A 24,047-nucleotide genomic window follows, 5' to 3' on the forward strand; every position below is an offset into this window, starting at 1 on the left:
GTAAGAGGATATGTACTGACCCATTTCTCCTTGATTGCCCCAGCACGCAGGCATGCACGCACGCAGGCACTCACGCACGCACACACCACACACACACACACACACACACACACACACACACACACACACACACTACACTTGTATTTCAGACATGCACATGCATTGCACACAGACACATCATAATATACCTTCAGTACTGTACATACAGCCACAGCAGGCAACCTCAACGCACTACAACACTACACAGTAAAATCCTCTCTTAAAGGGATAGTTCCGATTTTTTAAAGTTGTATGAAATACTTGCCATTAATATAGTGGTTGCAACTGTATTAATTGATTGCCAGAGTCCCGTGGTGGGAGTTCTGCTCTGTTTTTGGTGAAATATCAAGTAGTTCCGGTCAGGGGGCCACGCATTAAAGGTAAATGAATCCACAAAACGAACGTCATTTGTATTGTTGACCCATTTAAAAAATATTAGTGCAACTTTCGTTATTTTTTTACCCCTCTATCACACGGAACTATGTTTTTTGTGTCCATATCACTACGCCCAAAAGATAGTTCCATGTGATAGAGGGGTCAAAGTTGAACGAAAGTCACGCTAATATTTTTGAAATAGGTCAACAATACAAATTACATTCGTTTTGTGTTTTAATTAACTTTTTCTGCGTGGCCCCAGTGCCCCCCACAAAATGACCGGAACTACTTAATATTGACCAAAACCAGAGCACAACTCCCACCACGGGACTCCCAGCACGGGACTATATTAATGGCATGTATTTCATACAACTTAAGTTCAAAAAATCTGAACTAACCCTTTAAGAGTTACAAATGGATAAACTAACACTGAGAACTTTACTGTGTGCTGTGACACGAACTCATAACGGGTGCAGAGGACCTTCAGAATGTTTAGAATGCAATGTGTGAGCCAACAGAAGACAATGGTGAGTCCAGCATGGGCCCTCTTTAGCCGTTCCCACTCAATGTCCCCCTTTGATACACAAAGGGTGATTATCATTAGAACAATGTCGCTTAGTCCTGAGGTTTACTCAACAGCTGCTGCCTTTTTCCACGTTTTTTTCTAAACTGGAGGACACATACTCACCGTCATCTAATGCATGTTCACTTGTTCGTGCATAAAACCTTTGAAACGCACATGGTTACTGACCCGCACATAGACAAACACACGTGTGTGCATGCAGCCATGCACACACACACACACACACACACACACACACACACACACACACACACACACACACACACACACACACACACACACACACACACACACACACACACACACACACACACACACACACACACACACACACACACACACACACACACACACAAAATTGCACAGCTGCTGTATTGGCACAGCAGCAACGCAACGTTTCCCCATTCCCCTTTCAAGCGGTTCCCCATGGGACTATTGTCTGAAACGTACTCTGCTGATACAGGCCGCCTGGTGCCTGCAGGGCGGCCTCGCCAGCTTAAGCACACCGCACTACGTGGTGGCACAGATGCTCTGGCAACAGGCAGGCCTGTAGGCTGGCACAGCAAAGCATCCATCAGAGTAAAGTAGAGCACAGACTACAGTCGAATGGGGCAGCAGTGGCTCAGGGGTAGAGTGGCTGGTAGAGCAGCCGGATGGTGGACGGCGAGGTTCCCGGGCTCCCCAGTATACTGTCGATTGTTGTGTCCTTGAGCAAGACTCTGAACCCCTAATTGCTCCCGATGTACAGGTTGGTGCCTTGCATGGTTTCCTCCGCCATTGGTGTATGATTTGGTGAATGTAATGCACATGAAATTACATCTATGAAAAGCGAGTTTTATAAAAGAAAGTGCTATATAAATGCACCATTTAGAGTAGCGCACCAAGCACACAAGAGTGGAGACAGCAAATCGTACAGGCTAGAGAGGGCTTCAGAATCAACCTGTGAATTAGACCATGTTGCTAAGATTAAGCACAGCGTTGCTCTGTTCTGTGGCTGATGTTGCACTCAGACATTCACATTATTAAACAGAAATAAGGGAAATCCCCTGCATAAGAAATGGCCTCAAACATTTACAATGATAATCTGCGTAGTTATCACTGTGTTTGCTCCATCCTCCTGGTACATAATGGAGTATTAGTGAGGCAGCCATGGTTGGAGGGAGCACAGTGAAACAGAGCTCTGCTACAGCACCTAACTCTATAATGGCTTCCATTGCACTGTATTGTCTACATATCAAACTATTGCATGGGATTATACAAGCCGTGTCCCTGCACCAATATAGTGGAGACAAGCTATGGTAAATATAAATAGCAAAAAAGGTGATTCTGCTCAACGAATAGGGGCTGCCTGCCTTTCATCACTATGAAAAAGTATTCCTCCAGCCATGGCACACATCACATTATTTACACTTCCCAAATACAATATTTGAATAGGAAATTGTCACAAGCTCAATGATACACAGAGCACTAGTAAATTATGTTAAATACTGACCATACTGACAAATGCTCTAAGGACAAGGGGGGCTCACATACAGTAAGCACAGTAAGAGGGTATAGATCGGGAAGACACTGTGTAGCAGCAGCACAGCTTGGGGGGGGGGGGCTCAAGGACGGAGAAGAAGATAGCACACAGCATGCCATCCCAGGTCCGCTTCTGATAATAGTGAGGAACTGGCATTCGGACACAGGGAGTTCTGCTCTGCAGAGCCGGCAGTGTCCATAATGACATTTCCATATAGTCTACACTGCAACTTCCTGCTCCCCTTCCACGCACACGCACACACACACACACACACACACACACACACACACACACACACACACACACACACACACACACACACACACACACACACACACACACACTTAAAATAGACCGTAAGCTACGGAGTAAGTACAAGTCCAGTTAATAGCATATCGGATGTCTTGCAGGAGCCATAAGGCTTCCATCTGGTTCACAGCTGGATGGCTTACAGATAAAGGAATGCGTTTGTCTGTGGTTGGATTGAAGCGTAGGATTATAGTTTGGCAAAGTGTTGATAGCCTTATGACACTTCAGAATCAGAATCAGAATCACTGCTTTACATTTTTTCTCATTGATTCATCAACTGAACAATATAACTTCTTAGTCTTTGTATTCATTAAATTGAAGGAATGCCAATTTGCATATATGATATTATCTTCCAACAATAAAAATATGAAACCTATGTACAGTTTGAATTACTTTGGCTTACTGTCAGAGAATGCAGGATCAAGTGTTTTATAGGGCTTGATCATTGATGTCACGCATGTCATGCGTCTATGAGGTGACAGTACTTAATCATTAGACACCCTGGAATCGTTTTTATGTGCAATGGTGTATTAACTTTGTATTTAGGGTTTCTTCCTGGAGGCTGAACCCTTGACAGTCAAACGGGCCAATGAAATGAACAGTAATTGACATCACATTAACAGCCCCTCCCCTAACCCCTCCCCCTTTATCATACAACTACAGCTGTGGGTGCAGCTTCAGTTCAGGTGGATCACCACCCATCACCACCCACCAGGCAAACCAGGCATTCTTAATGAACTGGTGGGCGTGTCCACATAAAAGCATGATTTTAACAAATACTGTACATTTTTTGGAAAAAGTTCTTCCTCCTTATATTATAATAATACCTGATGATCATGTTTTAGGGTGGAAATCGTGGCACTCCATCTTTAATTTAGCTATGAGATTGAGTGTACTAATACTCTTTAATTTTATTTTTTTTACCAGCAAATAACTGACAGGAAAGTGAGGGCACAGAGGAGAGATGACATACAGGACACAAGCCATGTGTGGTCAATGCATTAACGGAGGCACCAGGCTGCACAGAGCTCAGCTGAGGCCGATTCTACAAAATGCCTTCTAACGTATGTAGTTCTCACATTTATATTATTTAAAAAATGTTCAAAGATTCCAAATGCACAAGCTCGCTGCTGTTTTTGATTAGCCAATGCAAAAATCCAAAATGTCACGCTTTTAACGGGATATCGGTATTTACTTGCATTTTAAATGTAAATCTATTTTTCAGGGATTTGGTTGCAACGCAAGTGAAATGGAACCAATGGCACTTCAAGGCCGCGGAAAAAGAAAAGGAAACAGCGAGTGAAGGGAATTAATGGCAAAACCAATTCAGTGAATTGCAGTGCAATGTGGTCGTGACTCTCACAACCGACATCGTTCCCTGCACTTGCTTAAACTTACATTTGGCTGCTCCCGAAACCGCAGACTGTGTCGTATTATTAGCTCTATATCTGCACTGTGCGGGCAACACTGTGCCTCCATTGTCCTACATCTGAATGTGCTTAGGAAGATTTATCAAACATTTTACCTCAGGAGAGACGAGAGGACAGGATCTTGACAGGAGATGTAATTCTGATTTATATGTATTTAAATGAGACTATATACACTGTATACATGCATGCCGAAAACAGCCAATCTACAAGCTCAAAGCAGTGCAGGTGCGAGGTGTTGTGAGCTTGTAGATCTTCTATTTGTGGTCGTACGATTGGGACATAAATTGGGCCTTAGAATAACAGTCAAGCCGATGGACACATTCTTTTCATCTGACATGCTAGTCAAGGACAGCCCTAGACATCATGCAATATATTGTCGCTGTCAGGCGAATCCTTGTATCTCCATACTATATAGTTTTGTGTCTGTGTTAGTGGAGACAGATATTGACATCACACACTCAGTACATAGGTACATAGCCGACACTGCATGTAAAGAAATGCAATAATGTAAATACACTAGTTCTCAAGGAAGCAATAATTCATATTATATGGCTCTGTGGATGTTCAGGTGAGCTTGAGCACAGACACACAGGGAATGGAAGTTTTTGAATTGGCTTCATTAGACAGAAACCGCCCCACATCTTGCAACGGTTGGTCATTCAGTTGTTTTTATTTATAGAACTGTAGCCCAGTGGCGGAAAGTAACTACAGCATAAGTACATTTACTCAAGTACAATGTTGAGCTAGTACTTTTACTTTACTTTTTTCAAAATGAACTTTTACTTCACTACTCAGAGGCAAATATTGTACTTTTTACTCCACTACAATTATATGACAACCTTAGTTACTAGTTACGATCGTGATTTGCGGAAGGCAAAAACAAAACCTACGGTTTTTTGACACCAGTGATTAACTGGGGACAGGGAGGAACTCCTTACATGGTCAGCACACATGGTCAGCACACTATAGTAAGTGACATTTGAATTAAGTGAAATCACTGAATATACCTTTAAGTATATTTTGATGCCAATACTTTTGTTCTTTTACTCAAGTTAATTTGGATTACCATACTTTTACTTGTAACAGAGGGTGTTTCTACATTGCAGTATTGATATTCTTAGTCAAGTAAAGAAATTGAGTACCTTTTCAACCACTGCTGTAGCCGCAGCCTGTTACGCAAGTAGTGTCCAGCCCTAACTACATTCTTCTATGGTTGGCCAGTGGTGGTTTTATGTAGAGAGAGAGGTCGATGCTCATTCATATGATTTTAGGTAGAGAGAGAGGCGATGCTCATTCATATGATATATGAATAATATCATATAGGTAGAGAGAGAGGCGATGCTCATTCATATGATATATGAATAATATCATATAGGTAGAGAGAGAGGCGATGCTCATTCATATGATATATGAATAATATCATATAGGTAGAGAGAGAGGCGATGCTCATTCATATGATATATGAATAATATCATATAGGTAGAGAGAGAGGCGATGCTCATTCATATGATATATGAATAATATCATATAGGTAGAGAGAGAGAGGCGATGCTCATTCATATGATATATGAATAATATCATATAGGTAGAGAGAGAGGCGATGCTCATTCATATGATATATGAATAATATCATATAGGTAGAGAGAGAGGCGATGCTCAATCATATGATATATGAATAATATCATATACTGTAGGTAGAGAGAGAGAGGCGATGCTCATTTATATTCCCCCATTGGGATTTTTCCCCCTGCTTGTGAGGGGATTCAAACACGATCCTGCTTCTCTAACCTTCAGGCTTATGTTCCCAACCATGCCAGGCAAGCTGAATCAAACTCCAGCCAAGCACTGGACAGGATCCTGTTACTTCTCATATCTGAAACATGAGAGCAACTTCAAAATCGACAGATGCTGCACAGTCACGCGCACAAAACCATGCACATGTGCACTGCACATGCTTACGCACTTTGGCAGAGGAAAAACATGTTTGACCACATACACACACACACAGACGCAAGCATCAACACACACACACACACACACACACACACACACACACACACACACACACACACACACACACACACACACACACACACACACAAATACAAAAAATGCACACAGATGCATTTGTTAATGTAGCGTCACAATCATTTTAACAACTTTATTTATCCATTTATATGTTGGCCATTCAAAAACAACAAATATACAAGCTCGCACTAAGTGATATGCTGTCAGTTTGGACATCTGCTATCTTTTTATTATTTTGAAAAATATCGAGAATAAGAATTTGGAAAGCTTTGAATAATTTAGATATTTTTTTTACATACATTTTCTCTTCTGGGGGTCTCTGGCACATAACATTTCAAGACTAAATATAAATCAATTTGGGGGTCTTTGGCACAAAAACATTTGAAAACTACTGAGCTAGGCTGACTCACCACTAACAGGTTTGATAGCTCTAATGCTCCTGGGGCAGCGGTGACTTGCTGTCGGACGGAAACCTTGTATTTCCAAAACTGTAACTTATGTTCCAATGGATCCAATGCAGTTATTATTTGGTCATAAGCTCTTGTTAATAGGCTACTATTCATTGATTCAACATTTATAAAACCCACAGACACACTTCACCACTTTCACAACGTGTTGCATTGCGATGCATTGTGAGCTTGTAAATCGGCAATTTGTTCTTACTTCTGTGTGACACTGTAGTGTCTCGATATTTTTAAAAGTTGAAATATTGAGATACAAGGTTTCTGCCCGACAACAACAATATGAGACATGAATCATGAACAATAATTATAGTTACACGGCAGCTCTCTCTATTGTACTCATTAAACATAAAAAAGGGTATTTTCAAACTGATCCGTAGAAATGCACTGCTTGTGCAATCTGGATCCGATATATTGGTTTGCTGCTCACGTGTCAATTCGACCGTCTGAGGTTGTCATGGCAATTGTTTCTATCCACTACTGATTCTCTACTGATAGGTTAACATGCAACCTTGAGACCTGAATAAAGTGGAGCACTCTCAGTGTGTCTGTGTGTGTGTGTGTGTGTGTGTGTGTGTGTGTGTGTGTGTGTGCGCGCGCGTGTATGTGCATGAGAGAGAGTTAGTGAATAGTGAGGGAGTGACAGTACAACACCAGACAAGTGCATACGTGCAGTATATACTGTACAATACATATGTATGTATCTGTGTTTGCAAACATGTCTAGCTAGAGTATCTGTCTGTGCTTGAGAGTGTAATCAGAGAGAAAGAGGATATGACCAACTGTGGAGGGCGTGACATGAAAGATGAGAGAGAGAAAGAGAAATAAAGAGAGATGAAGAGAAAGCGATAGGGAGAACTGACATGGATTTATCAACACAGCTGCTGCAGAGGTTGAATATGAGAGATTTGTGAGGTCAATCTATACTCTAATCCAGGGATGACAAACTGGTGGGGATGATTTAGGGAAGAAGAAAAAATATTCACAAACATGTATTACGTATCTGTATGGGAGTCACAATAAGGCCACTTTCTTGTCACCATCTCTCCCTACCACTGTCTGGAGCATGGTGCAGCGAGCAGCTTTTTGTGTATATCACACAAGAAAACAATACCAAGCAATTAACCACCCTTTGTGCAGAACTCGTCAACCCTTAATCTATCCAGGGCCCTGCGGTCTGTGCATGCCGTGTGTCACTCATGGGAATAATCATGGACAGGTAAAAGGAAAACAAATATTGCAGCTGAAAGTTTAGTTTCAGAATCGTTTCTGTATGGGAACAATAAATATTCACAACCTCATGTAATGGTTGCCAGTAAGGACATAAACATAAGGGCGACACACAAATAAGTATACCTTTGCTGACAGCGTGGAGGAGTCAAGTCAGCTGTTAGATTGACAGCTGCAGTTGAATTAGACTGAGCACATTGGTGAGCAAACACTCATACAGTATATATAACAAGTATATACAGTAATAAAAACAATAATCAAAGAATAGCAGCAGTATTGAACATAGTTTGACTGAAGGTGGTGGGTGCACAGTTCTCCACATTATACAGAAAACATCTGTTTGTGCTAGTGTCCTTGACTTGTACCACACAGCATGCCCGGATCCTAGACGGACAGTTGCAGCGGGGGTGAGAGCACAGTATTAGAGGGTATTAGCATTTCCGAGGCTTAATTTTCTTTTTACTGGCCTGTTTGTTCATAAGCCTGATTGTCTGTGGGAAGAAGCTATTTAACAATCTACATGCCCTTGGATCTGTGGCTATGTCACAGTCTGTGGTTGGGATGGCTTTTTGATAAGCCTGTGACCTTTGCTAACACAGTCTGTTGTATGTCCTGGATAGAGGGAAGCTCTCATCCACTGATGAATGAACTCAGCACAACCCTCTCCATTGCTTTGCAGTTGAGGTTAGTACAGTTGTAACAGTGATGCAGCCATCCTAGCTGCGGTACAGAACAGCACCACACAAACACACTCTCTCTCTCTCTCTCTCTCTCTCACACACACACACACACACACACACACCACACACCACACACACACACACACACACACACACACACACACACACACACACACACACACACACACACACACACACACACACACACACACACACACACACACAGTCTTCAATGCATGAATGTATACCAATCCCCTGCACTCAAATACCAGTCCCATTGATAGGAAACTCCCAATACTTTTGGATAACTCAGGCTAGTGAGGCAGATGGAGGATAACTCAGGCTAGTGAGGCAGATGGAGGATAACTCAGGCTAGTGAGGCAGATGGAGGATAACTCAGGTTAGTGAGGCAGATGGAGGATAACTCAGGCTAGTGAGGCAGATGGAGGATAACTCAGGTTAGTGAGGCAGATGGAGGATAACTCAGGCTAGTGAGGCAGATGGAGGATAACTCAGGCTAGTGAGGCAGATGGAGGATAACTCAGGCTAGTGAGGCAGATGGAGGATAACTCAGGCTAGTGAGGCAGATGGAGGATAACTCAGGCTAGTGAGGCAGATGGAGGATAACTCAGGTTAGTGAGGCAGATGGAGGATAACTCAGGCTAGTGAGGCAGATGGAGGATAACTCAGGTTAGTGAGGCAGATGGAGGATAACTCAGGCTAGTGAGGCAGATGGAGGATAACTCAGGCTAGTGAGGCAGATGGAGGATAACTCAGGCTAGTGAGGCAGATGGAGGATAACTCAGGCTAGTGAGGCAGATGGAGGATAACTCAGGTTAGTGAGGCAGATGGAGGATAACTCAGGCTAGTGAGGCAGATGGAGGATAACTCAGGCTAGTGAGGCAGATGGAGGATAACTCAGGTTAGTGAGGCAGATGGAGGATAACTCAGGCTAGTGAGGCAGATGGAGGATAACTCAGGCTAGTGAGGCAGATGGAGGATAACTCAGGCTAGTGAGGCAGATGGAGGATAACTCAGGCTAGTGAGGCAGATGGAGGATAACTCAGGCTAGTGAGGCAGATGGAGGATAACTCAGGTTAGTGAGGCAGATGGAGGATAACTCAGGCTAGTGAGGCAGATGGAGGATAACTCAGGTTAGTGAGGCAGATGGAGGATAACTCAGGCTAGTGAGGCAGATGGAGGATAACTCAGGTTAGTGAGGCAGATGGAGGATAACTCAGGCTAGTGAGGCAGATGGAGGATAACTCAGGCTAGTGAGGCAGATGGAGGATAACTCAGGCTAGTGAGGCAGATGGAGGATAACTCAGGCTAGTGAGGCAGATGGAGGATAACTCAGGTTAGTGAGGCAGATGGAGGATAACTCAGGCTAGTGAGGCAGATGGAGGATAACTCAGGTTAGTGAGGCAGATGGAGGATAACTCAGGTTAGTGAGGCAGATGGAGGATAACTCAGGCTAGTGAGGCAGATGGAGGATAACTCAGGCTAGTGAGGCAGATGGAGGATAACTCAGGCTAGTGAGGCAGATGGAGTTGGAGCCAATTGAGTAAGTATGGTAAGTTAGAACTTTATTGGCTGATGTCTTGGGGGAGACACAATTAAGTTAGTCACAGTTCTCTGCTCAGGATATCTGACCTGGGTGACAGCAGACTGCTGGGTGAGCGCTGGCGCTTTGGCATGGGGGGTCAGATCAACATATGGAATTAATTATGTACTGGCCATATATGGAGTGTGTCTTGAGTGTACAGGGTTTGATGAGGTCAGATCAACATATGAAATGTCAGAACAGGTCAGATATATGGAGACTAAGGGTGGCAGCGGAGGCAGTGTCTTGAGTGTACAGGGTTTGATGAGGGCCCAGGTTCGGGCCTGTTGAGAACTCTAGAACACTAAACACAACCCATCATTCTCTCTCCCCATCACTCTCTCTCTGTCTTCCTTATTTCTTTTAATTACAATTTAGGCATTTACCGGTAGCCTTATCCAGAACTACACAAGATAAACACACACATACTGTACATTCTAATATATTGTAATGACTTCGTATGTATTTTTATGACTTCTAAAAAGCGATTATGAAATGTGCTACACGAATAAACAATGTCCATCTCTGTCTCTTTCCTTCTGTATTTTGCGTGTCTTAAGTACCTGGAGGCGTGATCAATGCCATTTGGCTATTCTGAGTGGCCAAAGAGCATTGACCACGCCTCCAGGTCTTAAGTTAAGTAATAAGACCTGGTACTTAAGACACACAAAATACAGCCCTTTTAAAAAAAGTCTCTTACTTCTTCCGCCCGGAGAACTTGGTTCAAAAACTCTTTCTTTAGATGAAACCCAGAGCAGCTCCTCGGTTACAGACACCATAAAATATTTTGACAGATGCCATCGGGTGTTGCCACTTCTCTGCGAACAATGGTGGAAAATGTGACATCATTGACTCCAGAGTTTGGCACAGGCAGACAAGACAGTGGTTTTTCTCTCTATAGACATTCTACTGTACAATCCTCAGTGTTCGTTTTAACTCTGAGTGTGTACAAATGTAGCCAAATGTAATATTTTACACTCTCAGTGTAAAACACATTCTACTACAGTGCATTCATTGGTGATGTAAGTATTATCCCTGATCATTTTTCTCCTGGTTAGATTTTTATGAAAGTGGTAATGGACACTGAGAGATATTAGATATTAGATATCTCTATTAGATATTAGAGATATGAGATATTAATTTGTTGATTTGCATTCATGAATGGATATTTACCTTCCCAAGTTGAAGTCCTATTCTCCTTATATATTATATATGTTACAGAAAATGTACATGAGGCATTTTATTTGTAGCCTATATGAGTGCATAGTGCATACTGTAATCCCATGTCGAAGTCTATCATACTAAAATAAAAATCAGGTAATCTATCTCAATCAATAACTTCTTTCATTGAGGAAGCTGTGATGGTAACTTAAAGGTTAGAAAACCAGTCTAGAAGGTTGCAGGCTTGAATACCCACACTGGCTGCAAAAGTATGGGGGGGTTATGAGGATTCAATGATGTGCCCTTGAGCAAGACAATGAAGCCCCAACCCCAACAAATCTGCACTGGGCAGCTGCTTGATGCAGGTGACTGTCTGAAACAGTATATTGCTACATGAAGATAATTTCTGTCCAGCAAGACTTCCATGGATGAATATTGAATAATCTATATTTTTCCTCTTAGCACTTTAGTCGTTTAGGTGTTGAATGAGAAAAGTGACAGAAGAGACAAATGATAGCATTGGGCACCACTGAATAAACCATGATAGCCCCACTATAACACTTAATGTAATGACACATATTCAGGAATAATGGTCTCTGTGTGGCTAGTTACAGCGTAACTGCAGTGTACAGTTAATATTTTGAGCTGATTGGTAACCAATAACCATATACAGTAAGACTTTGTTGTATGTCTACATTGAAGATTGCAGATCATACAAGCTTGCATCGTGATGTACTGTACCCTATTGTGAATTTGAGATCTGCTATTTTTGCTAAATGTTTGCCTATTTCAACAAATGTTGTGTCTTTTATGACATGCCTGGAATAGGGATGCCAGGCTTCACGTGGTTAAGGTAGTGAAGTGGGTTGGTTTTCCAGCACTCTAGCAATATTGAATGTTGGCGACTTTGCCATGCTCATAATTGTCACTTACATATTTAACAACCCCCGCATACATCCCTAATCACAATCTGCATCTTGCATTGTTCATTATTTGGCTCCTTGCGAATGCGATTCCAAAACACCCCTTTCTACACCGTACTAGTAGAACAATAGCTTCAACAACTAAATTGTGTTAAAATTCCATTTAAGTTCATGGCTACAGCAAGTATGACTTTGTTCCTGTTAATAAGAGACAACCAACTGCTCTGCTCTTCACACCCTTTAAAAAGGTCTTACACCTGTTGCAATGTATAAGACAGCAGGCGGGTTGATTATTGGGTCACCATCACTATGGCAACTGGCATTAGCAGTAGAAGTGTAGCAATAATTGTGAAAATATTGTGTTGTGAGCTTGTAGATCAGCTATTTTCACTAAACTTTTCACTAAATCCCATGGCGTCGATAACTAGAGAAAGACATCAAAAGTTTGCTTGATCCCTGTGTTAGTTGTTGAGTGTTGAGGCATCGCATCACCATTCGAGTCACGTCAATTAGAGGAGGATGAAGCCAGCGATGCTGTCTCTTCATGTCTGCCTGTATGCGCTGTATCCGCCAGCACCCGTCAGGCTGACAGAATTACCCTGCCATCACGACGGATGGAGGTAGCAACTATTGTGACCGTACAGCCATCACGACGGACGGAGGTAGCAACTATTGTGACCGTACAGCCATCATGACGGACGGAGGTAGCAACTATTGTGACCGTACAGCCATCACGACGGACGGAGGTAGCAACTATTGTGACCGTACAGCCATCACGACGGATGGAGGTAGCAACTATTGTGACCGTACAGCCATCATGACGGACGGAGGTAGCAACTATTGTGACCGTACAGCCATCATGACGGACGGAGGTAGCAACTATTGTGACCGTACAGCCATCATGACGGACGGAGGTAGCAACTATTGTGACCGTACAGCCATCATGACGGACGGAGGTAGCAACTATTGTGACCGTACAGCCATCATGACGGACGGAGGTAGCAACTATTGTGACCGTACAGCCATCACGACGGATGGAGGTAGCAACTATTGTGACCGTACAGCCATCATGACGGACGGAGGTAGCAACTATTGTGACCGTACAGCTCTTCCTTCCCATCTATCTGCGGCCGCCGAGTCCCCTTCAGGAGCTTACTGAACTATCAGCACCCATGCAGACTTGTCTTTGTTTGCTCCAGAGTTGGACAAAGCATGGGGACGGAGAGCTTGAACTGATTATCTAAGATTAAGACTGAACACATTTAACTTTTGCCCAGGGTAGCGATATGCTAGCATTAATCATTCTGCCAAGCAAAATGACCAATTTCTGTTATATCGAAACACACAGGACCACTCAGACCGGCATTCTCCCCCATTCCAATTAGAATGTCAAACGTGCCCTACAGGACATCACTGCATCACCACAGTGATGTCATTCAGAGCGATGGCAGTCGTACCTCAATTAGCTGATGGAAATTTAAAAGTCACACCCGTGTGAAGTGAGGGGCTCTCTTACCATCATACATCATCTCATTCTGGCTAATCACAATTTGCATCCTCACTTTTGTCTTCAAACTCTCAAAGCTAGCGCCCCTCAAAAATCCCACTTGTGAAGTGTGGGGCACAAGATGTATTCATTGACTCGATGACGTTTACTGCTGTAAACGAACATTAAAAGTCCATATACGTGGCTGCCATATGACAACATTTCAAGAGCCATACGCTGGTAATTTGAATTGATTATGTGCAATTTTAAAATAGATATCAAATTCACAATAGGGTACAGTACGTCACGATGCAAGCTTATGTATGATCTGCAATCTTCAATGTAGAGTAGACATACAACAAAGTCATACTGTATATGGTTAATGGTTACCAATCAGCTCAAAATATTAACTGTAGTGTACACTGTCACTGCAGTTACCCTGTAACTAGGCCATCACATCGCTCCACATGGGCACTCTTTTGGCTAACGCAAGGTTGATAATCAAGCACGTTATATGGGGCTAAAAGCCTACTTCTGACAGCGTTGCAAGCAATGCGTTGCAATGTACAACCATTCTGGGATTTCTATATAAGTGTGTTGAAGGACCACGCGTTGGGAATGAGAAAGTGTTGACTAATTGCGATGCTCCAACATCAGAGGAGAATGAGGACAGAAGAGAGTAGAGGCCACGTGCAGGGGACGCTGCGCCCTGCCTGCAGAGCCTGAAGCGCAGTAGCGCACTGAAACCTGAGACGTGACAGAGAAACGCAGCATTCCAATGATTTAAATACACACTGTACACGCACGCGCGTACACACACACACACACACACACACACACACACACACACACACACACACACACACACACACACACACACATATATTATGTACACATTCATACAGACAAAGATACACACACTCGTACACACAGAGATACTGTATACATACGCTATACATACACCCACCTACTGTACATACAGACTGTTCCCTGTCCTTGTCTCATTCAGTCATACAAGCCTGGAATTACAGGCATGACATTCCATTCCAAACTGACACCTCTCACGCCTGCGGGCCAGTCCAAGCCCACCACATGCTGCCTTGCACGCCCTCACTGTACATCAACAACAACGTGCTCTCTTTTTCTTCTTTTGAATGCGGCTTCTGAATCAATAGACAATATGTATTAATATTTGTGAGTGTCAGGAAAGATGGAGGAGAACAAGAGAGTGGGGGCAAAACAATGATAGAGAGAGAGAGCGACCTACGGCCAGCTTGAGTTGACAGTCGACCATGGAGGACATGATGAGAGAGAGAGTGAGAGAGAAACAGAGAAGAATAAGACAGATTCTGGTGACAGGTGATGGTGATGATGATAAACGTGCAATAGGGGTATAGGTTGATAGGCCACTCAACCATTTAACGGCTATAAAGTACACAACATTCATCTTGGCCCGGTTAAGTATACCAAGACCACCTATAAGGCCCTTCTCATGAATGGCGTGATGTCATTCCCCTGAACCAGACGCTCTAGTCTAGGGAGCTACAAACTTTGCTGCAGTGCTTAGTTACCTCCTCTGATTATATTGTTTCACAACTTTGGCATTTGCTCGCAGCGTTTTCTTCTGGTTTCCTAAAAACAAGCATCTGTTCGTGCCCAGCTTTGTGCAATTAATTAAGTCACAGTATATTGAAAGCTGGATTTGTAAGGCGGGATAAATTGAGTCAACTTGAGAGAAGGTCAGAGTGTGTGTTGGATTTCCAAGAATATGAATGATACCAGCAAAGAAGCAACCAAAGAGTGACACCCCTCCAAATTGCACATGGTGCCGAGGCAGCACACAGGCCATGCAATCACAGTGACATCAGGACCTATGACAACAGCCTGTGTACCCATTCTGACCTGAGATCAAATTCTAAAAATGTCTTCTACATCCTGACAGTTTTCTGAAAAAGCTATGTTTCTATGTCAGTCGTTCTTCGATTTTTCAAAAATAGCAGATCTACAAGCTCATAGCGTGCCACCGATTGGTGCGCTATGAGCTTGTAGATCTGCTATTTTCCAATAGCTAAAGCATAACGTAATGCTAACACCAAAAGGGGTTCCCGCCCAAAATGGGTTAAGTCATATGAAACCTATTGACAGATACAAAAATGTAGACTAAATACAAATATGGAAGGTGAGGAAGAAATGTAGTAGAATTGTATTATATCGCTATTAATAATAATAGCAGCAATATAATATAATGAATCCACAATTCTCCCGCACCTAGGTTGTTTAGCCTTATGTTGTTCATCTTTGTGCCTTATGAGATGATCTAACGTTTTGTAGCTTGTAGGAGCTAAGATGTCTCTGCTAGCCCTGTAGCTATTGTTTTACTACAGCCTGTCTTCATGGTTCATGCTTGTCATCGTAGCAGCTAGTATAACTATGATCCGATCCCTGAGTTTGTTGCCACTAACGTACCAACGAGTCACCAACATTTCATTACACGACAAAGGGCTTGATTAGATATTTTATGGTAACACCAATTTGACTCCGAGTCCAAATGAATGAAAGTAACAAACATCTTACAAGAATTGGATATTAAACAAGAATACATACAGATGAATAAGACAAGTAAGACGCGCAAACGCGTGAAGTGAACGCAGCTCGTGTGTGTGCATGTCTGTCTGTCTGTCTGTGTGTCTGTCCCGCTGTTACTGTATATGTGGACCTGGCCCCTTTTGTGCCCATATATGGAGCTGAGTGATTCACAAATCACTCAGCTCCATATATGGGCACAAAGGGGGGACACACACACAGACACACAGACAGACACACAGACAGACATGATCTGCTAGGTCTCATAGTAAGTGCTCATTGCGTTCGCAATTACATTGGCCATTAGAAGCCACAAGACATGACATCTATACTGAGTGAGAACTACACTGGGGAAATGGATGTGCAGTGCATAGGCCTACAGTGACATGCATGGCATTGCATGCACACAATTCATTTCAGAATTTGCCCAAAAAAAATCATATACACACATGTAAACACTTCCAGGCTATCTCACTCTCTCACACACACACACACACACACACACACACACACACACACACACACAAACACTCACGCATGCACGCACGCACCTGTATTACACTGCTTTTAGGAATAGGATGACTCATATTCCAAAACACACAGCAGTATGTGGGGAAATGCAGCAAAGAGGCACCTTGTGTTTGCTGACTCAGTGATAATCTACCTGACATTTGCAGAGAGCGATGAATGATGCAGCAACTTCACTCTGTAATATATAATTTTATCCTTCTACAATAGCAATAGAATGCAATAAAGTGACACTCACTTTAACGAGAGAAAGTGAAGCTATAGAAAGGGAGGAAAATAAATGAAATAAATGTATTAAAACAGGATGTAGAGAAAGACAATGAAATGTACACCAGAACCCTGGTAGTGTTAATGTCATGCTCTAGCCCTGAAATATCAGACAGACATGCTAAAATCCAATGGGTTTGCATGTCTGTGTTATAAGTGTGCTCTCACGCGCACACCTCTACTATTACACAAACAATGTCTGGCCAGGGATTTTTGGCCGCCTCAGTCAACACGGATAATCACACACATACACACAAACCATCTAACCGATTCTCCTGTGGACCTTCCCATTATTCAGACGTGTGCTGTAAGCCTTCCAAACACTTGGCTGCTCATGCAATATTCAGGTGTGGGGTTTACCGGCTGACTGAGGAGACATGCAGCGAGATGACAGGGCGCTATGTTCTCCGCCTGAAGAGACAGAGCTGCTATTAGGAAGCTCTGGACCCTCTGAACTGCCGTATACGTACAGTGGCTGGGGATAAGGAAGCTCTGGACCCTCTGAACTGCCGTAAACGTACACTGGCTGGGGATAAGCCAACAGCTTATAGAATTATATAGAATGACTAGTTATGGGAGATTAATGGGCAAACACATTGGTATCGGACAATTCTAGTTGTTTTTTATTAATCTGCATCTCGGTCGTATTAATCAATCGGAGCGATTCATTAATCGGTCCGATTGTCATTATAGATAAACAAGCCCAAAGTAACAGCTTGAACAGATCTACAAGCTCACAATATTAAATATAAGGTATTAAAGTTAAATCTGACTTGCCTAAGCCTGCAGTGCAGATACCCTGTTACATGTATTTTTCAGAATGGACAAAAAGATTATAATTTTTTAATGCAGAATGAGATCATATCATCGTATCGTTAATATCGGTTATCGGCCATAACAACAATTAATTATATCGAATATCGGCCAAAACGTCTCATCGGCACATCCCTAAGAATGATAGGACTAAGACTGGGAGTTGGGGATACTGTAAGTGCGTAGAACAATGTAAGTGGGACCATGAGAGTGTCAATTTAAATTTAAGAGCATCTTTTTATTTTACTGTCTCAGTGTTAAATGGTGATTTGCTTGTGTGGTTGCACACAAACAGGAAAGTAAGTACTGTATATTCGGACATAATACATACATGCACACACCTATAGGCAAAACTCAAGTAGATGCGTATCCAAATACAAAATGCCATGTAATGTAAATGTAATACATACTATGAATGTAAACCAGGCAAAGCGGCACTTCACCACTTGCTATAGTCATTTCCTTTAATCATTATTCCCTGACAACTCTTGGTTCTTCCTTTTACAGTAGGTACATTTGGGGCCTTGTGTACACAAAGTCCCTTAAAGATGGGATTTGTTTTTCTTTCGCAGCACATACACATGATATGTCAAATCGATCGGCTTAATCTGGAACGGTGGTTTTATGTTTTATAGTTTAAGTGATATTATTATTATTTTAGATATTAGATAATAAAGTCTTTATTGGTAGTGACAGTGGAAAGAGAACGGGGAATACGGGTATTAATTTAATTTAAAAATGTTAAGAAACGCACCTTAAAACAATATAAGGAGCACACAAAATGAGCACTCACACATTCTTAAAATATCAGCATGCCCAGAACATCCTACACACACACAGACCGCACGTGCACACACACAGACCGCGCGTGCACACACACACACACACACACACACACACACACACACACACACACACACACACACACACACACACACACACACACACACACACACACACACACTTTTAGCTTACTTAAGTTCAAACATAAACATTTTTTCTCGTGCTGGCTAATAAACAGACAACAGGAGGCAAAGTCTAAACTCCAGCCGGACAGCCATAGAAAGTATTTGTTCAATAAATGTGTGTCAGTAGATCATTACATTTCTGGTGAACAGCCAGAGGCTATAGAGGGCCAGAGATATGGAACCAATTCATCCTCTCTCTCTTTCAGCCTCAGTTGTAGAAAAGAATAAACAGGCTGAGGGTTCCTACTTAGATAGATAATATTTAAAAGTATACTAATAGGAGTTAGGAACCATGCACACAGTAGCTTAAAGCACCTCAAAAGTGTACTATGACTAATGTACAGTTTGCTTTAAAAAAAATATTATTACTGTTGCTTTTCATAATTTTTATTATGGCGCTACATTACTGCTACAATGTTGAGTTACAAAAATATAGCTATATAAAATCATAAATTAATGAATTGTTTTCTCTCTCCTCCCTGTATCTTGTGTCCTTATCTCCTTTGCTCTTACTCTTTCAGAAAAACAAAATCTTCAAAGGAAATGGAAGAAAGTACAGCTTGTGGTATTCCTTAATTAAGGAGATAACAGCGCAAATGTACACGTGTGTGTGTGTGTGTGTGTGCGCGCGCGTGTCTGCATGCATGCATGTGAGCGTGTGAGAAACTCAGAGACGTGTTTATGTGTTAGACAGAGGGTTTGTTAGACAGAACTTGAGAACATCTTTGCAAAACTATAGACCACAAAAAGACAAAATAATTATATTTTGTGAATGTGAAATAACAAAATCACAAAGTACCCCAAAAGTATTAGCATACAAACAGAAAACACCCCAAATGATATGCAATAACACAAATAAAATGAAGAAGGTTAATGGAGTCATCAAAACAAATTCAAATGCAGGGATGTGAAACTAAATAAAAGGTTAATAGAGAGAGAGTGAGAGAGAGTGAGAGAGAGTCCGCTGCTGCTTTCACCATCATATTTCATAACTGGTTAGATGAGAGAAAAGCTCCACTAAATCCAGTAGTGGAAGTACTCACATTCTTTACTTATGTAAAGGTATCCATACCAAGTTTGGTGTTCAAAACATACTTGAGTAAAAGTAAAAAGTATTAGCATAGCATCAAAATATACTACAAAATGTAAAAGTACTCATTACACAGAATGTCCCAATTCACACATTTTCAAAATGTATAAAAATGGAGAGCTTAATACAGATAGACTATTTTCATATATCCGAAGTACAGTATATAGCCTAGGGCTGATGTTGCTCTGGATTAAGAGCGTCTGCTAAATGCCTAAATTGTAAATTGAAGTGGTTAATGCATGTTTTCAAATTATCCAAATCTACAAAGTCTAGTTACTTTGTAGATTTGGATAACTCAAATTTCAAATAATTGTAGTGTAGTGAAAGTTAAGTACAATATCTTGCCTCTGAGATGTAGTGGAGTTAGTAGAAGTATTGAAAATTGGAAATATTCCAGTAAAGTACAAAAAAAACACCTCAAAAGTGTGCACTTAGTTACTTTACAGTGTGTGCAGGTTGGTGTGAGGAAGCATGAGAGACGGGAGTTTTATTCAAGCATCGACTTCAACCACCACACACCATCCAATCCGAAACCTGATTTATACTTAGTTGCGCACCAGTGTCACATATCCAAAAACTACAAGCTCACCACAGCTTTTAAATCACCAGCACACAACCAAGTATAAGTCAAGTATGAGAGCTTTCACTTACCTGATCTGATGCACAATATGTATCCAGGCACTGCATAAAATGAAAATGGTAGGGTTTTTTTTTTAACCATAAATATTCAAATCAAAAACCCCTACAAAAGGTCACTGTATAAAGGTTACCGCAACCTACCTGGTTCCATAAATAAATGCACAATTCAACAATGTAAATTATTTCAACTCAAAACAAAGTAATTAAATTCAATACTTCACATACAATGATTCAGTTCAAAGTTCAAAAGTTCAGTTGAATTCACATAACATAGTCCCATTCATAAAGTTTATAAACTCAAATCTACTTCAGGTTTTTAATTAGAATACCCACAAAAGGCAAACGGGTGCCGAGCAGCACCCCACTTCAGGAGTGTCACTGTCAAAACACATTAAAATAACGGCATCTATGTCAGTAAGAAAGAAAGTGCATTCACATGTGTAGTAGCATCCTTTGTAATACTGTCATTTTATGCTCCTTAATTTTTATTGTAGATTGATTGGTTTAGACTAGGCTTATTTTACTGGTGTAATTTGTAACTAAATGAGTGGGAATTGAAGACGGGCAAAGAACGAGAGAAAGAGACACTGAACAAGAGAGACAGAAAGAGAGAGACAAAGAAAATACAGGAGAAAGAGACAAAGAGAGGCAGACTGTCATCAGATGGTTCATTTCAGGCCTCTTGAGATTGGAACCTACAGCCTGAGGATAGAGCCTCATCACAGAGCACCCCCCTCCCTCCCAGCAGCCACTGTAGCAGCAGCAGCCACCCCGATACGTCACATTGACGGCTCAATAATTGACTTCATATCTTTTATTAATAGAGGGAGCCATTAGGCAACACAGCAGCGTCTGGGGCACGTCTGAAGCGCACCCTCCCCTCGCCGCCACTGTCTGAGCTCCAAGACCAAGCGCCGGCGGTGACCAAGCTTGTTAAGTAAACGTGTGTGTCTGCCCCACACCGCTCTGTTAATCAGCCCGCTAGTCGGAATGAAGGATGCTTTTCTGCCGTGGACTTAGAGTAGTTTATTATTTTGTGCCTCTCTATTATCCATAAATGTCCCAAGGGACACAGGAATATTTTAAACGATTACGTTCTTGGCACTGAAGCGTTGACCTTTGCCCCACTTCCTGTTGGTCACTAGTGGTGTGTAGTAAGAGATGGAGGAAGAGATGATTCCCTATTTTGTCCATCATTAAATTTACTAAAATAATAAATACAAATTTGGCAGTATCGATCAGTCACAATTATATTAGCTAATCTGAACAAACGTAAACTCACTTCCCCAGGAGTAAAAAAACACAACAATCAATAGGCACTGTCCCCATGTGTCACATAGAACACAATACCAGCTGCCCCCTTTAGACTGAAACTGAAGTCTGACAGAAGTCCACACAGTCAGCCAGCTTTCTGCCAAGTGCCAACACAAAAAGGTAGCTGAATCGAATCCCACTGAAGTACAATAGAGAGAAAAATCAGAAGATCATCCTTTAATCAAAGCCCCATGGAGTGGGAAATTGGAGTTATTGAAGGGGCACTATTGAAGTGCAAAACACAGTACTTCTGTGAACACTGAACAGAAATGCATACTGTATATTTTCCCAAATGTTGGCTGATGGGCAATTTTGCATTCAGCAGGAAGATGAAAATGATGGGTGACTGGACCAAAATCAAAGGGAATAACAAAGTAGAAGATAAAAGAGCTAATAAATAGTTTGAATTTAAAAACAAACTCACCAACCTCTCTTTTGGCAGGAGTGAAGCCAATCCATCCAATTCAACATTTTGATGGCATTTACTCTGACCTTTCTCATTGACTTTAAGCTGTGTGTGTGTGTGTGTGTGTGTGTGTGTGTGTGTGTGTGTGTGTGTGTGTGTGTGTGTGTGTGTGTGTGTGTGTGTGTGTGCATGTGTTGGGGGGTAATGCCAGGCATGACACCCAAAACCTGACTCTGAGCAGGTCGGGCAAATGTAACCAGTTACTCTTTACTACATGATCAAACAAGTGACTTGCATACAGTGTCCCAACAGCAATCCAGGTCCAGGTCCATCAAATGTATTTTAACAGGCAGGCTGCCCGTTCCAGGTTCAGCAAGTATTCCTCCAGCCAAGAATCCCCAGAGAAGAAGACTGGTTTATGCTCCTTCAAGTTTAAAAGATTGAATCTTTTAGTAGATAAACAAGCCAAAGTAACACAATAACTTGAACAATAATGTGTGTGTGTGTGTGTGTGTGTGTGTGTGTGTGTGTGTGTGTGTGTGTGTGTGTGTGTGTGTGTGTGTGTGTGTGTGTTAGAGTGAGTTGTCTGCAATGCCTGGCACACAATTAGAAGTTACAGAATTCCCATCTACAGAGTGAGTATGAGCTTTATAATCAAATATTGCAACTTATTTCCCATGACAAGGAAGACCTTATAGGTTTACACAGTTGATGAGAGAGTGAAGAGAAAAAGAGAGACAGAGAGGAGGGCAGACAGAAAGAGAGAAATAAGGAGAGACGAAAATAGAGTGGTAGAGGGTGGAAGAAAGGAAGGTAGAGAGAGACATATGAGAAAAAGACAGGAGAGTGAGTAACAGACTGACAGTCGTAGTAGTGTTATCAGTGAGTGAGTGAGATCCTGTAAGGCATAGGGCTACATTCACTAAAAAGAGAAAATCTTATTATACATAATAAATGTAATCCATAAAAAATGCAGGACATAGTAATGAATTCTGTCACTAGGGTAACTTTGTCTGGTGTGTGTGTGTGTGTGTGTGTGTGTGTGTGTGTGTGTGTGTGTGTGTGTGTGTGTGTGTGTGTGTGTGTGTGTCATAGTAATTTGTATGTCATGTGAATTTGACAGAGAGTAAAGAGAAAGAGCGAGTGCATGTTATACAATCATTCAAGTCTGGGAAGCTGAAAGAATCTAGGGGGTGGGGTTGGGTATTATAAATCGACACTCTTGAGTGTGTGGAGTTTAAACAGCCCATGTGAAACGGAGGCTCTCCTAAAAAAACACTGTAGCAGCGGGCCAACTCAGTCTCCTTTATGTTTCAACAGCCAAAGTACGGGAGCGGAATCTATTTCAGTAAGGAACACAAAATGATCCATGCCCTCTCCCGAGCCCCCCGGGGAGGGAGGGAGCAGAACGGAGAATACAAATGAGAGCTTTATGCAGGGCTCTGCAGCACGCCACTCTCACGCTTCTCTCCACCCATGATGTCATACATCCAGCCCGCTGGGTGTGCATCATCCTGTGCAAGCTAACAAAGAAATGATAGGTGCAATAATTAATCGAACAAATCAAAAGAATCAATTATAAATAACATAAATAGCCTCCGTTGTGAGC

At 41.9% G+C, this 24,047-nt stretch overlaps 1 protein-coding gene across 13 annotated transcripts in view; it reads right to left on the minus strand.

Moving 5' to 3' along the window:
• pacs2 (phosphofurin acidic cluster sorting protein 2) overlaps positions 1 to 24,047 on the minus strand; it is a 72,646-nt gene that overhangs the window by 33,658 nt on the left and 14,941 nt on the right. For 8 of the 13 annotated variants that reach the window (XM_080784621.1, XM_080784622.1, XM_080784627.1 and 5 more), the window contains exon 2: positions 20,731 to 20,760. The exons of the other annotated variants lie outside the window; for them this stretch is intronic. In XM_080784621.1, coding sequence (XP_080640747.1) covers positions 20,731 to 20,760 — 30 coding nt within the window. The remainder of the gene's footprint in view (positions 1 to 20,730; positions 20,761 to 24,047) is intronic. 13 annotated transcript variants of the gene reach the window in all.

This window comes from Protomyctophum bolini, assembly GCF_963924005.1.
Source record: "Protomyctophum bolini genome assembly, chromosome: 15".
Classification (NCBI taxonomy): Eukaryota; Metazoa; Chordata; class Actinopteri; order Myctophiformes; family Myctophidae; genus Protomyctophum; species Protomyctophum bolini.